Source organism: Chiroxiphia lanceolata, chromosome 1 (assembly GCF_009829145.1).
Source record: "Chiroxiphia lanceolata isolate bChiLan1 chromosome 1, bChiLan1.pri, whole genome shotgun sequence".
In the NCBI taxonomy this organism is placed as follows: Eukaryota; Metazoa; Chordata; class Aves; order Passeriformes; family Pipridae; genus Chiroxiphia; species Chiroxiphia lanceolata.
The window spans coordinates 76,299,902-76,316,358 of NC_045637.1; the positions used below are offsets into that span (position 1 = coordinate 76,299,902).

General features: G+C 39.2%; 1 protein-coding gene across 1 annotated transcript in view; it reads left to right on the forward strand.

Annotated features, from left to right (window-relative positions):
• The window catches only part of TRIO (trio Rho guanine nucleotide exchange factor), a 249,037-nt gene that overhangs the window by 73,019 nt on the left and 159,561 nt on the right, over window positions 1-16,457 (forward strand). Inside the window, exons 3-6 of the mRNA XM_032710013.1 lie at window positions 3,683-3,797; window positions 6,996-7,188; window positions 7,816-8,328; window positions 11,321-11,443. Coding sequence (XP_032565904.1) covers window positions 3,683-3,797; window positions 6,996-7,188; window positions 7,816-8,328; window positions 11,321-11,443 — 944 coding nt within the window. The remainder of the gene's footprint in view (window positions 1-3,682; window positions 3,798-6,995; window positions 7,189-7,815; window positions 8,329-11,320; window positions 11,444-16,457) is intronic.

The following is a 16,457-nucleotide window of genomic DNA, read 5'->3' on the forward strand; positions in this document are numbered from 1 at the left end:
GTGACTGCGTGTAACAAAGCATTTGTTTAAAATGCTTAGAGAACGTTAAAGACAATTCAGCATATGGTCTTCTCTGCTAGCTGCTGCTTTTTAAAGAAGAATATCCACCCTGAGGATTTGAGTTAGTTTTTCTGGGGGTTTGGAATCAGTACCACTTACCGGTTGAAACATGAATTTTTAAGATCTGAAGGCGATGATGGCCTGTGGTGCAATGAGGAGAGCATTAAGGACTGCAGCAGACTTTCAACTAAGCTTGGTAGCTTTGGAGACCAGTGATCACTCTGGAACTCAGTAGGGGCTTGGGCAGTTGGACTCTGGAGCTCAGTTGGGGCTTGGGCAGTTGGACTCTCAGTCTTGTCATTTATCATTCCTCTCTCTTACAGCTCCTGTGTTGTTTTTCTCCTGTCACTTGCTGTGTAAAAATCCTCAAAGCTCTCTGCTTGGCAAGTGAGTCAGGATGGTCAGGACCAGTCTTTCTCCATTAGAATGAGACAACTAAGTTTTTTATCTTATCTCCCACTTAAAAAGGTCATGGAAGATAAGGATATGAATTTCCTTTTAAGTTTAGGCTTCTGACACTCTAGTTTGACAGACATTCAAAGATGCTTTTGCCTCTTCTGAGCTTCATGCGGTGCCTCACAGGGAACATGTCCAGTGTAGACAGTCCCTAGAGACTTTGACAGCTAGGCTTACTGTCTCTAGCAAGCAGATGCAGACTGTTGGAGAGGATAGTGATGAATTTTTGAGTGACTGGTTTCTTTTATTATTTTTATTTTCTTTTGGCCTTCCTTTCTAAGTGATTTTTAAAAAACTTTTTTTAATAACGTGGAATTACAATGAGGAGCTGATTTAAAATGAGAAATTCTGGACTGAGGATAGTGTTTTTCTGCGTTTCCATGGGACAGGAGAAAACAGTCCACACATCTGTGGTTGAGAACATATATGTGAAATTTAGCTTGCAAGAAAGTGTCTGTGCTATTATGGATGTGTTGATAAAGATATCCTACTGGCTTGAATTTAGCCTTTAGTAATAGTAACGGTTTGTTGTCACTAGAAAGGGGTTGGATATAAAATTACATTTTACTATTTGACTGCAGTAAGTCTGTGCAGTTTTATGACTGAGATGAACACATTGAAGTGGAACCACTCGAAGTCAGATTTTTTTGCATTATATATTAAGTGGATTTGAAATTTTCTGCATTGTTAACAAAATTAAAAAGTAACAATTCTGAATCTGCAAATTGGAAAAGGATAAAAATACAAGTTAAATGCTTAAATGGTTGACATCTACTCAATCTAGCATATGTATTGAGTGTGAAATACTATACACCTACATTCTGCTAGTAATGAAGGTAATCACAGAATCATGAGGTCATTTAGGTTGGAAAAGACTTTTAAAATCATTAAGTCCAGCCCCTAACCTGGCAGTGCCAGGTCCACCACTAAACCGTGTCCCTGTGTGCCTCATCTACGTGTCTTTTAAATACCTCCAGGGATGGTGACACAAACACTTCCCTGGGCAGCCTATTCCAATGCTTGACAAATCTTCTGGTGAAGATATTTTTCCTAAACCTCCCCTGGCACAACTTGGGGACATTTCCTCTTATCCTGTCCCTTGTTACCTGGGAGAAGAGACCAAGACTCATCTTACTGTAGCTTCCTTTCAGGTAGTTGTAGAAAGCGGTCAGGTCTCCCCTTGAGGCTCCTTTTCTCCCAGCTAAACAACTTCAGCTCCCTCAGCTGCTCCTCATCGCACTTGTGCTCTAGACCCTTCACCAGCTCCATTACCCTTCTTTGGACTCACTCCAGCACCTCAATGCCCTTCTTGTAGTGAGGGGCTCAGAACTGAACACCGGATTCAAGATGTGGTCTCACCAGTGCCGAGTATAGGGGGATGATCACTGCCCTAATCCTACTGGCCATACTATTGCTGATATAGACCAGGATGTTATTGACCTTTTTGGCCACCTGGGCATGCTGCTGGCTCACATTCAGATGGCTGTTGACCAGCATCCCCAGGTCTGCCCCTAGACTGTAAAGTTGCACGGGGTTGTTGCGACCCACGTGCAGGTCCTGGCACTTGACCTTGTTGAACCTCAGTGGCCTTGGCCCATTGATCCACTCCTGCCCAATTGGGCATCATCTGCAAACTTTTCCTTGATTCATATCCATAAACACTCACCCTGTTGTCACTGTCGCTGAGCTCTAGACAATCATAACGCTCCTAACATATGGGGCTATCCTACTGACTCTCCTTCTTTGTCTGTGCCTTCTGACGAGTTTACATCCATCCATTGCAGCACTCCAGTTGTGCAAGTCATCCCACCATGTTTCCATGATGGCATCTATGCCACACTTTTCCTGCTACCCAGTGGCTTCCAGCTACTCCTGTCTGTTGCCCATGCTACATACATTGGTGTAGATGCATTTCAGTTGGACTGTTGATTCTGTCACCTTTTTGGGGGGCAGAAGCCTTCATTTCTATGTGAACTTCTCTCAGGTGCTTCCATCGTTTCAAACACATCAATAACCCTTACGTCTTGGCTGCTGCATGGATCTTCATCCCTTTCTCCACTGAGATGGCAGACTGAAGGACCTTGCTAGCATACCTCAAACACTGGTGTGCTAACCACAGGCTTATGTCTAGTGAGCATGGCTTTATCCCTTTTCCCTTCAAATCTAGTTTAAAGCTCTTTCAGTGAGTCCTGGTAACTCCTGTGCAAAGATCCTTTTCATCCTTTGAGACAGGTGTACTTTGTCTTCACTATCAGGCTTAATGTTGTGTAAACCAACTCATGAACAAAAAACCCAAAAACCTTCTGGTGACACCAGGCTTGGAGCCAGGTATTTATCTGCTGGCTCTTCCCATTTCTTCCCTTATCATTCCCTGCAACTGGAAGGATAGAGAAGCACCAGCTGTGCTTCTGATCCCCCAACCAGTCATCCCAAGACCATCAAGGAGAGACTTCAATCATGTCCCTCTTGATTGCCCTTGGGCTTCTTGTTTCAGTGTCATTGCTGCCTACCTGTAAAACCCATAATGGATAATAATCCAAGGACCATACCAGGGTAGGAAGCTTAATCATCACTTCTTTAACCTGGGACCCAGGGAGGCAGTAGGCTTTCAAGAAGTGGGTTCAGTTGACACATTGGGCTTTCTATTCCTTTCAGAAAGGGGGTTTCCTATGACAATGATCCATCCGTCTTCAACCTACTCACCTCCTCCCTGAGCTCTGTCACTAAGCGGAGGAACTCCTCTACCTGGGCGCACTTCCCACAGCTGTGCTCTCTGCTGCCATATCATCCAAATACTTGCCTACAGAGTAGCATAATTCTGTGTTTAAATTTAATCTGTACAATTGCTGAGTCAAAAATTAAATACATAACAAAGCACCATTGCTGGAGGTGTCACACTGCCAGTCAGAGTTGAACGTGACTGTAATGTTTAAGTGTAATGTTCTGGTTATTCTTTGTTGCAATTTTTTTTACATGTATTCTCTCATTGTAGGAGTTGTGACAGTGTGCTGATCAGTGCTCCTAAAATTCAGTCTTAAGTTGGTGTCGAAATGACAGTGTTGGCATTTAAGTTGAAATCACTTTTTTGGAAGTAGATACTGGCGACTAGTTCTGCTAACAAGAACAGTGTTATGCTGTGGGGTCTTTAACATTTTTAATTTTTCAGGTGGCAGAGATAAGCGTGGAGGTCCCATTCTAACGTTTCCAGCTCGTAGTAATCATGATAGAATACGGCAAGAAGACCTTAGAAGACTAATTTCATATTTAGCATGTATTCCTAGGTAAGTGATAGTCTGATAAGCTCTAAATCTGTATAACAAAATAAATGGATTATGTTGCAATACACCCACAAGCTAGATGACTGAATGGGTTAATAAAATAAGCTAATCAATACCAAGTTTTGACAGTTGCTATTTTCAAATTGCTTTTTGGAAGAGAAATAATTACTCTGCCCTGTAAAAGGAAGGCCATTGGCAGAACGGATGGTGTGCTTTAGCTGGAAGTAGTTTGTGTTTTGGAAACAGCACTGCCATGCCATATTGCTGTCTCTGTGTTGAAGATTGCAAATACAACTCAAAGACCTTCAGTTCATCAGTAATTAGAAACATGCTGGTCATCATTCACAATATGGCTTGTGTGGAGTGGGGTCAGCACAACACTCCTAACTCTTATTTGCGTTAGGTAAATCGTAGTGTCCGGATAAAGCAGAGAAATAACCAGGAGAAAGATACGTAAAATTGCTTGTAAAGGTCTCAGATAAATCTATGGAGTGATGTGTGAAAGTACTGATAGCATTGCATTATCAGCAATTTAAGTTATGCATTGCAATGCGCTATTGAAGCAGATCGGCAGAAGTTACATCCAGTGCTTGTGTGTGTGTGTATATATACACTCCCATATATATATATGTATATATGAAGTTAAGAGATATTTTGTATATATGTAAAAAAAGTTTGTTCATATATAACTTTGCTTCTAGGACTATCTGAACTGGGGACAAAAATGATCCTAAGACCCTGACTTTAGGTCCTCCTTGGAATCTGCCAGCATTTGTTGTGGGCTGGAGCAATGCTTGCTGTGCTTCACTATGTTTGCCTATGACCTCAAGGAGCAGTTGTCATTACAGTTGAAAAAAATTCCTTGGACAACATCCCTGAAGGCAATATCTTCTGTGTTTCTGTAAAGTGTTAATTTACAGCTGGTCTTTTCACCTGATATAATCAGATGCCAGTTTCAGACTGACAGAAGTGGTTTCATAAAAATAACTTCAAGACATCTAGCTGGCAGTGTATGTGGCCTCTTTTTTGTAAAGTTAACTGGGGGAGGTAGAGGAAGAAGGACAGGAAGAAGGCTTGAGATCTTTACTTTCAGATTTGAATGGTGAGATGCATGTTAGCCATCGAGAGCTTCAAGTTATTACGAGAAGTTAATAGATAAATGTGCATCAAAATGTGTCCAAGAATTTTCTAGAGGTAATCTGACAAGATACAGCAATCCTCTGGCAAAAGGCTTATGTTAGTTTAGCATCAAGAGATTTAAGATTAAAAGTTAGTGCAGGTTTTATATCTCTTTAAGCATGGCAAAGCTTTGAGAATAAAGGGAGCTTTATTAAAAGCAGGACTCATTTTCATACAAGTCATATTTTAGGGACTGATCATGCAACTCTAGCTGATTAAGAAGTCCAAGGTGGTACAAACAGCCCCCAACGTCTGGGCTGTCTGGTATTTATTGCAGTACTGTTATTTGATGTATCTGAAGAATCAGAGGTATCAATTGTTTGGTAAGAGATCTAAAAACTTAAGTTGATTCAGTCTCACAATTTTAGTAATTTAACAATCTATCTTATTTAAAAATATAGCTAAACTTAAGTCATCACCACTGACTGTACCAGTATTTTAGTGTAGTCCAGGTTTAGAAACAGATGACCTTGGCTGACTAAAGCCTCCTACCCTAATTTTTGTGATCCTTGGCTAAAAGACATTCAACTTGTGTCAGATGATGGGACCACATGATTGATGACACATCTGATTGTGTCACATGATGAGGGCTTGCTTTGTACACTCCAGTAGATGTATGTATTGTGTGAATTAGTGGCAAGCACTCCTCATGCAGTCCTCAGTTTGGTGGTAGAATAGGGATGGGCAGAGCAGCACTCATATAATAGCATTTGGCCTTTAAGTAATGGGTCTGCCCTTAAAACAGAAGTTGTTTTTGTGCTTGAATGCTGTATCTTAGAAAATGTTTTCACTATGGTCAGAAAGTTGTAGATTGTAGCCTACGTGTATTCCAAGCTAGTCGATTTTAATATATTTTGCTTCTGCCATTGCAGTTTTTGATGTTTCTATGGGCAGGTGGTAGAACCATCATTTAACATGATAAACTCTCTTTTTTAAATTTTGCAGGCTTTTCTTTTTTTTTCCTAACTTTAAAGTTTTCAAATTTAAAATAACCTCCTCTTCTAAGGAACTAATACTATCACTTTTTCCAGAAGATCTCCTGTATCAGTCATAACACATCTTTCTACAGTGTGGCTAATACTAGTGTGTAAAGTATGCCAGTGAAGCTTCCCTGCTTCTTGGACACTCTGAAAGCCTCACCACATGAACTCTAAAATGGCATTTGCATTAGTCACATCCCTGAAAGTGACTCATACTCAAACAATGGACATTTGGTCCTTTTTGATAGTCTGTTGGCTATGATGCATTGGTTTTGAAATATTTCATTTTCTATGGTCATGCTACAAGGTCATGTAGCAAATTCTGCTGGAATAAAATCCAAGTTTCTGGTGGTGGTGGTGATTGTCACTTTTGATCAATGGCAAGCACTAAATGTACAGAAGGTATTGATGAAAAGAAATTAAATCTTCCATTCTCAGAAGAGGTGCTGGAGAATTTGAATGTAAGGTCTGTCGACTTTTGGACAGCAAAACTGAGCTCAAGTTTTGTATAAACAGGTTGATGTGGTTTTGTTCACAATGATAAAATACTGTCTTATCCATTAACTGTCCTCAAATCGATCCTGTTACAAAAGAAATGGTCAAAAATGGCTTTTTTTCCTCTGCAGACTCTGACTCTCAGATAATATGGGTCTAAATATGAGACAATTTGAAAAAGTTGCAAAGTGGTAGGTAAGAACAATTTGCCATCTTCTGTCTTTTAGAGGATCCCCTCAATCATTAGAAAGGCATGAATATTGTCATCCGTCAAGTAAGTGTGTGTGTGTGTGTGTGTTCCGAAGAGTCAGAGTATCAAGTCAATGACGGGTATAAAACTATCACCCACAAGGAGTTTGGCATGAGGGTCAGAGAAACTTCTTGAGAGGTTCATGAGATCTGCTGTACACGTTAGCTAGTGAACAGTGAGACCCTAGAGTGTTACAATTGGCTGAGCAGACTATGTTCCTTAGGCAGTGTGGTGCACTGGAGTCTGTGTTTGAAGTTATAACACTTGCTTGATAACCTTTTCTTCTTTCTTCTGCAGTGAGGAAGTATGTAAACGAGGATTCACTGTCATTGTAGATATGCGTGGGTCAAAATGGGACTCCATAAAGCCTCTGCTGAAGATTTTACAGGAATCCTTTCCATGTTGTATTCATGTTGCACTGATAATCAAGCCAGACAATTTCTGGCAGAAACAGAGGACTAACTTTGGCAGCTCTAAGTTTGAGTTTGAGGTAATTTTCCCTGTGGAATATAAATTTATATTTATTTCGTGGTTTTAAGTGCTCACTATTGATCAGCACCTCGAAAACTCCCAGATAAATTATATTCTGCGGTGGTAGAAGGAATGTGGTTTTCTTCTTTTTTCTTTCTACCTATTAGACTAAGTAGTTGTGCATGTTATTGTTTATATTCTTTTTCTGAGTGTAAGAAAGATGGAATTAGGGTTTTACCTCTACTGCTATAAAGCTAGGTTTCCTCTGTTTGTTATCTTGGTCTGCACTGAGGTAATTGTGATACCTCCAGCAGCTGTCTGAACCTTACTGTTATCTTCCTTTGGCTTTGCAATACACAAAGTCAAATCTTAATCGAAACAGTAGTCAAAGGAGTGGCTGCTGTTTTCTTCTGAAGTGTAGTGAGGTAAGAAATAAATATTTCTCTGATTTTGGGAAATACCTGCAAGACCCCCTGTCTTCTGCTGTTCAGAATTGATACTGGAAAAGACATGTATGAGAAAAGGTGTCATGTGAACTTTGTGAGCAAAATGATTAGCTCTTACAAAGAGAAAAGCAAAAGCTTGAAAGGAAATTTCAGATTAATTTCAGTAACAGCATTTTTTTATTTCTGCTTTTATTTTCTAGACAAATATGGTGTCTCTGGAAGGCCTTACCAAAGTAGTTGATCCTTCTCAGCTAACCCCAGAATTTGATGGCTGTTTGGAATACAACCATGAGGAGTGGATAGAAATCAGAGTTGCCTTTGAGGACTACATTAGCAATGCAACCCATATGCTGTCCAGACTGGAGGAACTGCAAGATATATTGTCAAAAAAAGAAATGCCTCAGGACCTGGAAGGTGCTCGCAATATGATAGAGGAGCATTCACAATTAAAAAAGAAAGTCATTAAGGCCCCTATCGAGGACCTTGATGTGGAAGGACAAAAGCTGCTCCAGCGGATACAGAGCAGTGATAGCTTTCCCAAAAAGAACTCGGGGTCAGGGAATGCAGACTTACAGAACCTTTTACCCAAAGTATCCACCATGCTGGACAGGCTGCACTCAACACGGCAGCATCTGCATCAGATGTGGCATGTGCGAAAATTGAAATTGGACCAATGTTTTCAGCTCAGGCTGTTTGAGCAGGATGCTGAAAAGGTAAGGGATTGAGAGAGGGCAGTATAAATGGCTGGTAATTGATGGACTTGAAAGAAGTACCAGGGGTAACTCCAAATAGTCGTTTTTGTCTTTAGAGTTAATCACTAGACTTTTAACAAGAAGTAAGGGACTTCTTGGTTGAGAGGCACTAAGAGTCTTCTAGAGTAAAGGGCATGGCATAGTACTGATAAGCTGTAAAGGACACAGGTAGCTCTCACCAAAGAATATTTCAAGTGCTAGTGACTTTAAAGCTTTTGTTTTGTTAAGGGTTTGTTCCAACCCTTTTTGCCTGCATCAAGTGAAGATGAATTCTGTATACTTTATAAATACAGATGACTAAGGACTACATGGGTCTTCTTTAGTGATCTTTGGGCAGTGAGTGACAGGCAGTTGACAAAGTCTAAAGAGGCTGATGTGGGAAACTGCTTCATTGATGCAGGGTTTAAAGTCCCAGGCTAAAAACTGATGTATCTCTTCTGACAGTGCATATGTCATTAATAGGGAACTGAGTGATTTCATAATGTTTGAGGCTAACCAGTCCCTTCAGATGAGAAAGCCCTTGATTGTCATGGAATTTGAAGAGGAGGTATGGCAGGCAGTTCACTTTTGAATGAGCTCAAATAAGATCTGTTTTCATATAGAATGGTGTTACAATCACTTACTACTGACTTGTTACTATGGAACACGTAGCTTTAAGGAAGGGTGCAGAGTTTTTCTCCGGGGAAGTAGTAACTAAACTATGCAATCAAGTGGTCAGTATGGCCTTTGTCAGAGTTCCTAAAGTATTCGGATTTCTTAAAGTATTTTATGTAAGATTGCCTGAACTGTATGAAACCAAAGGTCTCTGTTAAACCAGTATCCTGCTCTCCAGCAGTGGTCATAACAAATGCATGAGGAAGAGTAAAAGTAGAGCAAACGTGTTTCAGCTCAGGGACTTTTTTTACACTACTCTAATGTTTTGTGCTGTGTTTAAAAAAGAAATAACTTTTAAAAGTACCATTTAAAGCAAGCATTTGCTGAATAGATATAGCTGAAAGTAGTAGGGCCATGTAAAGAGTTGAAATAGTTATAAAATTATTAATTATAACATTATTGAAAAAATAGCAAGCTGTTGGTCTAGTATTGTTCTTTCAGGCCCAAATGCTTTTATCAACCTTTTGGGCACTTCCTTGCAGCATTAATTATTCTGCGTTATAGCATATCTTTCAGTACTATGTGAACACCATCAAAATATATTTTTTTCATTTACTCATCTTTTACCAAGTTGCTTATATAACTTGGGCTTTAAGAAACTTCTTGTGAAATACTTGAGCCTGTGGGATTGACCTCTGTCCTGCCATGTGGTTGCATAAGCTCCTATCTGTGTTTTCTAGGTTTCTAATGGCAAGAATAAGTCGCTATTAAATTAACACATCTTTCTTTCATAAGGGAAATATTAGGCACCTCAAAATGAAGTTGACAGCAACTAGCATACCTGGGACTTTATTCTCTCAACAGCCAGTAAAAAAAAAGATTAAAAAGAAGGTTTATGTAGTATCCCAACTCACTTTTGGATTAAGGCCCTTGCCTTAATCTATTTGCAGCCCTTATTTTTACTGCTTATGTCAGATTAGATTTCATAGCTCATGGGTTCTTTATCAGTGTACGTCTATGTGTTTTTTACTTAAATGTGGGAAAAGACAGGATCTTTGTGGGAAAGATAAAGAGTATTGTATGAGGAGAAATAAACACGTTCCTTTTGGAGGACTTGCTCAACTCTGTGCTCTCTGGTCCAGGAGAAGAAAAGGCAAGAAGGGGCGAGGGAATCTTGAATTGCTCTGTAGGTGTCTGAAGGCAGCAAATTAAGATGACCTAGAGAAAGGTGGTCGTGAGCAGTACCAGTCTCTATTTTGAACAATGTTCTAACGCATCTTCACTGTGTTCTAGATAAGAAGCTGAAAATTTTAGGAGTATGTGATTAGCTGTCTCAGTTGTCTAAGCTCTTAGAAGTTTGGTTTACAGTCCTTACCATCTTGTGTTCTACTTATAATTTGTTTTTTTATGGACCTGGGACAAATACTGGATTCGGTTCTGTTAGCCAGGATATTTTGAAAGATCTTTAAACAAGTATTTACTGCTTATTGATACTGTTTTTTCCTGAACAATCTTTTTCAGGCTGTTCAGAGAATGGGTGTATCTTTTTTGCTGAGATACAGCAAAGATTTCAAGACCGTTGAAACACCCCATTGGGTGGGATGTTAAGCTTAGCTTTTGATGTGTTGCTTGGTCTTTGAAAACTTTGTCCTCCAGTGCCGCTGTTAACATACCTGTGTATATCCATTGATGCCCATTGCCAGATAAGGTCTTTTCCTAAAATTTCTTCGAATATTAAAATAATTGGTTTTTTGTTCTTAAAACAAATGTATTTAAAGGTTCTTCTTAAACTTCTTTGGAAGAAGGCAATGTGTAACTCTTTGCTCAAGTATACTTTTATTAAGTCATCTAGAAATAGAACAGTTGTTTTCAAATCTACTGTAAAGTTACAAACTAAAAATACTAAGCTTGCTGCTGAAGTACTTGATCAGCAAGAATGAATTTATGCTTAATTTCCATGAGTTGCTGTTTTCATTTAAATTGCTAAGCTGCTGATGTCAAGAAGTGCTGACACTAGAGAACGTCTAAGCTTGGCAGCTCAGGGCTGTGCTCCAAGTCTGTTTGTTTACTATGACTTCTTTGTAATAATGAAGTTTACAATTACAACTTTACTGTAGCTTGTTGAGATAAACACCTGTAGTAAAGGTAACAGTAACAGCCGCAGCTCTTTGATCCACAAAGACAGATTTCAGCAATGATTGGGTTAAATCATGTAATTTAGAATGGAAAGAGCGTTCATGTTGATTTTTGTGACCTTGGACTCTGTCTTCTCTGTTCACCGATTTCTTAAATTACTTGTCTATGATTTCTACCATAACAAATTATTGAACTTTTTTCTTTCCTTAATATTTTCATGTAGATGTTTGACTGGATCACACACAACAAAGGTCTGTTTCTGAACAGCTACACAGAGATTGGAACCAGTCACCCCCACGCAATGGAACTTCAGACACAGCACAATCACTTTGCCATGAACTGTATGGTAAGAACAGGCCTCCCTTCACCACACAAAGATACAAATTATCTATTTGTTCTATGTCAAGGTAGAATTTGTAAGTCATAGACATAAATCATTCCTTCTTTACAAGTAGTGTAAGATTTGTATTGGAGCAGTAATATTATAAAACACAAAGGAGGAAAATAAAGGGTAGTCAAGTACAGAGGTACTGTGATCAAGCAGCAAAATTGTTTTGACAAATGGCTGTGTTCAGTACAACCTCATCGCTCCTCAGATATAAGCATCCGACCTTCTAGAACCTGGGATGTGTGTTTGAGTACTGCTTTGGGTCTTGTAGGAAATTTCAGAGAATCATGTGTAGTATGGATTTTAGCTCTCCACTTTGAAAGAAGTAGTTCTCAGAATCTTCTGAATAGATTGCAACTCAGACGAAAGGTTCTGAGGAGTAGCTGAGCTTGGTGTAATAATTTTCCATGTTTTTAAGAAGACATTTCCCATTTCTGGCACAGTGGAATGGAGCTAAAACAAACAATTTTCTCGGGCAAATATCATCTTAGGATGAGCTGTCAGTAGACTGCAGTTAAAAATTCGGATTTTAATTGGCAGTGAGTAAAAGCTGTTTATTTTCAGTTTCATGAATCCCTGTTTGAACATGGGGACAAAATTCTCAAGTACATTTTAGATCCCTTACACTAGGAGCATTTGAGGTATTTAAATAACCTTGAGAGTCTGAGCCTAAATCCAGTTCCTGTCTGTCAGATCAATGAAGGAAGAACACTACTAGTCTTGTTAGAAATTAACATTCTTGGCAGTCCAAGGATGGGAATTGAATTACAGTGTGGTTGAAACAATCAACTCTTGCAAGAGGGTCTTTTTGTAGGACAGGACTACTAATTGCAGAGAATGGCAGAGTAAACTTAGCTAGGTTATGTGTCTTGCTGAAGTAACAGAGGGGCTAGTAAGGCAGCTCTTGTGTCTGGTATAGCTGGAGTTAAGGCAATAGAAGATACCATTAGAGAAGGTACGTTTTCTTCTTTAGCAGCTCAGCTATGTTTGCAAAAGTTAAATAAAAATCAATACGTACTTTTTGAAAAGAGTAAAGCAAGTGCTGGGGAACTTTGCAATTAAGTTATGTAACACCATATGTGAATGTAACTTGGACCATTAGGTTTGTTTCGTGGCATGGGGAGTAACTCCTTTATGGAGAACCTCGTTGTTGTTCCTCACTGCTCAGCATATGAAGTAGAGCAGAAACAAACTCACAAGATGACAGTAGATGCCATTGACATGAGATGACTTTTGGAACTTAGCAATTTTGGATGGCCTTCCAGGCAATTCTTAAGCTTGTACTCCAAGGATTAAAATCTTCATCTGTCAGCCTGTTCACTATTGTCCTCTTTCCTTCAAATGAGATGACTTTTTTATTTTTTTCCCTGCTTTTGTACTATTCAGATGCTATCAACAGTAGGAAGCACTTGAGCGATGCAGCATAATCCTTCCTGCTCTGTGTTTGCTATTAGTCTTTTGCTGTTAATCTCTCTTTTGCCTGTGCTTGTCAAATGCATTAATTACAGGGGACTTTTTCTCAGCCTGCAAAATGATTTCTTGAACCGTACAGGCAGCAGCTTAAATTTGGGGCAAATTAAATTATCCCAACATTCAAAAGGGGAAGAAGAAGCTGCGTTTTTTTTGAATGTGTTTCTGTAGCATAATCTCCTCCAGGAGAGGTTCTTTGGCACGGAATAGGAAAATACAAATTCAAAATGATTGGTCGCTGGTTTTGATTTAAGCAGGGTTCAGATTTTCTGGATTTTATTTGGTTAAATAGCAAAAGCCTTTCATATAGATTAAGGGCAAAGATTAAACTGAATGTGACATAAAAAATTGACATGAACTGATTGAATTTTGCAAGCCTTCTTTTTCATTAGCTTTTAACTGGAAAAATGTTGGGCAGTCCTAACTCCTGCAAGCATGTTCAGCTTCTCTCTGACCACTCTCCACATATGCTCTGTGCTTAGCAAGCTGCTGTTAGTTCATTGTTCCTGTCAGTGTAACTCTTCTGCAATCAAAGTTGATTTAAGATCTCTTATGTGAATGCTATAATGCTAGAAGTGGAATTTAACTTTTAACCCATCTACAACCATGCAAAATTATTCAATTAGATGGAGTAGAGGAAAGAAGACAACTATGTATAAGCTTTTTTTATTGCAGGATATTTTGAAGGCTTTTCATTGTGACCCTAACTGGACCTTAATAGAGCTTGCTTTCTAGGTAATTTTCTTAGGCTCACTTTAGGTGGGGAAGGGCTGTTCAAAGGATGAATGCTGCCCAAGCAGCTAAATGCAACCTCTTGCACTTGCTCACAGCTTAACTCTGATGTTGCAGCTGCTTTTCCCAACATATTGTGGTTGCTGCAGGGCACATGCTCCCCTCCACAGCAGGTGCTACCCTCAGTCAATAGCTGGGTCTCATCTCTCCTTCCTTCCCAAGTAGCAGCTTGGCTTTCTGAGAGGTGCAGGAGGGCAACTTCTGCAGCTGCTTATGCCAAACTCAGCTGAGAAAGAGTGACAGCCTTTGGGTGAGATGCCAAAATTTTGATCTGGTCTTCCGATCTGAAGTGAGCCACCTGGATGTAAACCATTGTGAAAGCGACTTAGTTCCTGTCATGAACAGGAGTTGGTTACATCAAGGACAAAGAAGATGTACAGATTTTTTTTTTCTTGTAATGGTTTTCTGCTATTTTTAGAATCTGATTTTCGGTGTTAACATAAAGTTGTTGGAAATGTAAACCAAACGTTATAAAACAAAAAGGTAAAGAATATATCCGCGGAGGAAATATAGCTTTACTTTCAGCAGTTTCATTAGCAAGTAGTCTGTCTGGGAATCTTTTGTATTCAGTATGTGATAGGCTCACGTGGTTGCACTTCAAGGTAAAAGAAATAAGTTCATGCAAATCTTAAGTGTAATACACACACTGTTTCTCATTGCAATGAATCTGTCCTGGAGCAAAGCTGGATAGGTGTAGGGCTGTGCATTGAAGGTGGACCTATATTTGGTTACCACTGATTAACACACAGGTTGATGTTGCTAAAAGAAAGAGCTGCTGACTGAAGGACAGCTCACATGTGCAACTGTAGGTATGTAACCTCCTGTTACTCCTGAATTTGATTCTATGCACTGATAAATGTCAAAACTGTGTCTTTATAAGGCAGGTAGATCCCATGTTCCATAACTGTGGGGAAAAATAAACTCTCAATGATTCTGCTCTCTAAAGATGAGGATGAATTTTCAGTACAATTTAAAAGGCCTGCTTTCAGCAACAGTAAATTGCTGTTGTCAAGTCCCAAGATTTATTTGAGTTAAGCAATACTCAGTTTCAGCTTGACGTTCCTCTTTGGGTGACTAAACCAATGCTTCACTTCTCAAAACAAGATTTTAGTACCTTTTAAGGGAGAAACTTTCAAATAAGACATCATAGGAGTTGCAAGTACAAAATTTATGTGTTGAGTTTTTGAACTGCAAAAATAAAGTACCTATGATTATGCGATTAGTCAGTCTTGCATGCAAGACTGAGAAAGAGTGATTCTGTGTCTGTCCACTCTTTTTCTTGCCATTTTCTATACATCTGCTGCTGCTCAAGGAAAACAAGAAGTCACTTGAAGTATGGGTGAGGAGGAGGAGGATGTTATCTACTTGAACATTTTCTATTCTTGTTGCTAGACCAAATGGCCTTGCTTTCATTACATTTTATCTGTGCCTTGCAGTGCACTGGGGAGGGTTAAAATGCTTGGGAAGTGATGTAGGCAAAATGAAACTGAAGAAAGCCGGCACATGCTACTATTAAAGGGTGTGCTGTGACTACTTGTCTCAGTGTTGATAGGACCATCAGTAGAAGTTACTTTTATTAACCATAGTCCAAAAAGTCCAGTGTCAATTGTAAGTATATAGCTAAGTTGATTAATGTTCTCAGCACACACTGTTTTTATACACTAAACCAGTTTATCAAGGTAGTAATCAAACATTGAATGGTTTCCAGAAAAAGAATGTCAGAAATGATCACTGCTGAGAGTTTTGGGATGTTAAAATAAAAGTATGAACACAACAATGGAGTATCACTAGGTTTGCAAAGTTAAAAGTTATGAAGATGACCTGTTTGGCTTGCTCATATCCAGCCACAGGGACTGGTACAAAAGAAAACGTAAAGAAGGTCAGGTGAGGTAAAATCACCTTAGGTGACAGCTTGTGTAACTTTTTCCTCTTTCTTTATACTACTGATATATTTGACCCTTGAGATTCTTTTTACTTTAAATATGTATTTTTGTAACCATACAGACTTGTTCTTGTAGCATGGTGAACAGTAGTAAGCAATCTCTTCATACTTGGCGGGGACGTGTCTGTTTTGTGGGGTTTGGTGGGTTTTATTGGTGGGGTTTTTTTAACTTATTTTTATGTTGTTAATCTAATGCTTTGCTTAAGTAGCGCTTGCAGTAAAATAAATAAATGAAAGTTAAATAATTAAATCCATCAGCTGTTCAACCAGTCTAACATCCCTAATGGACAAAGACTCTAAATAGGCATGGGGCAGCACAGGAGGTAAAATGTATTCAGTCACGTTTTTGGTAGTTCTGGGTAACCACAGTCAAGCAAACTGTGTATTTCTGATGGTTTTTGAAGTTCAGAGAATGCACAGCTGTGGGTCCTGGTCAGATTAGGAAGGATGTGTTTTGAGTGCACATGCCTAAGAGAATCTTTGTGGTTGAGCAGTTAATGCTTAGACATAATGTCTGGATGCCACCAACCTGAGAACTGATTGGAAAAGGTGAAATGAGTTCAGGCTGTTTTCAGCTTCTGAGGAGCAGTCAAAAGTCAACGAGGTGAAATAGAACAGGCTAGGTCTACAACCTTCCTAAGAAGGAAGAAGCAAATAAACATTTTAAAAAGCAGTCAACTGCTGAGATATACAGCAACAAGTGTGCTTGTGTCAATGAATCACGGACTAAAGGAACAGACAGTGGTGTTACTGAAAAGAAGCAAATCT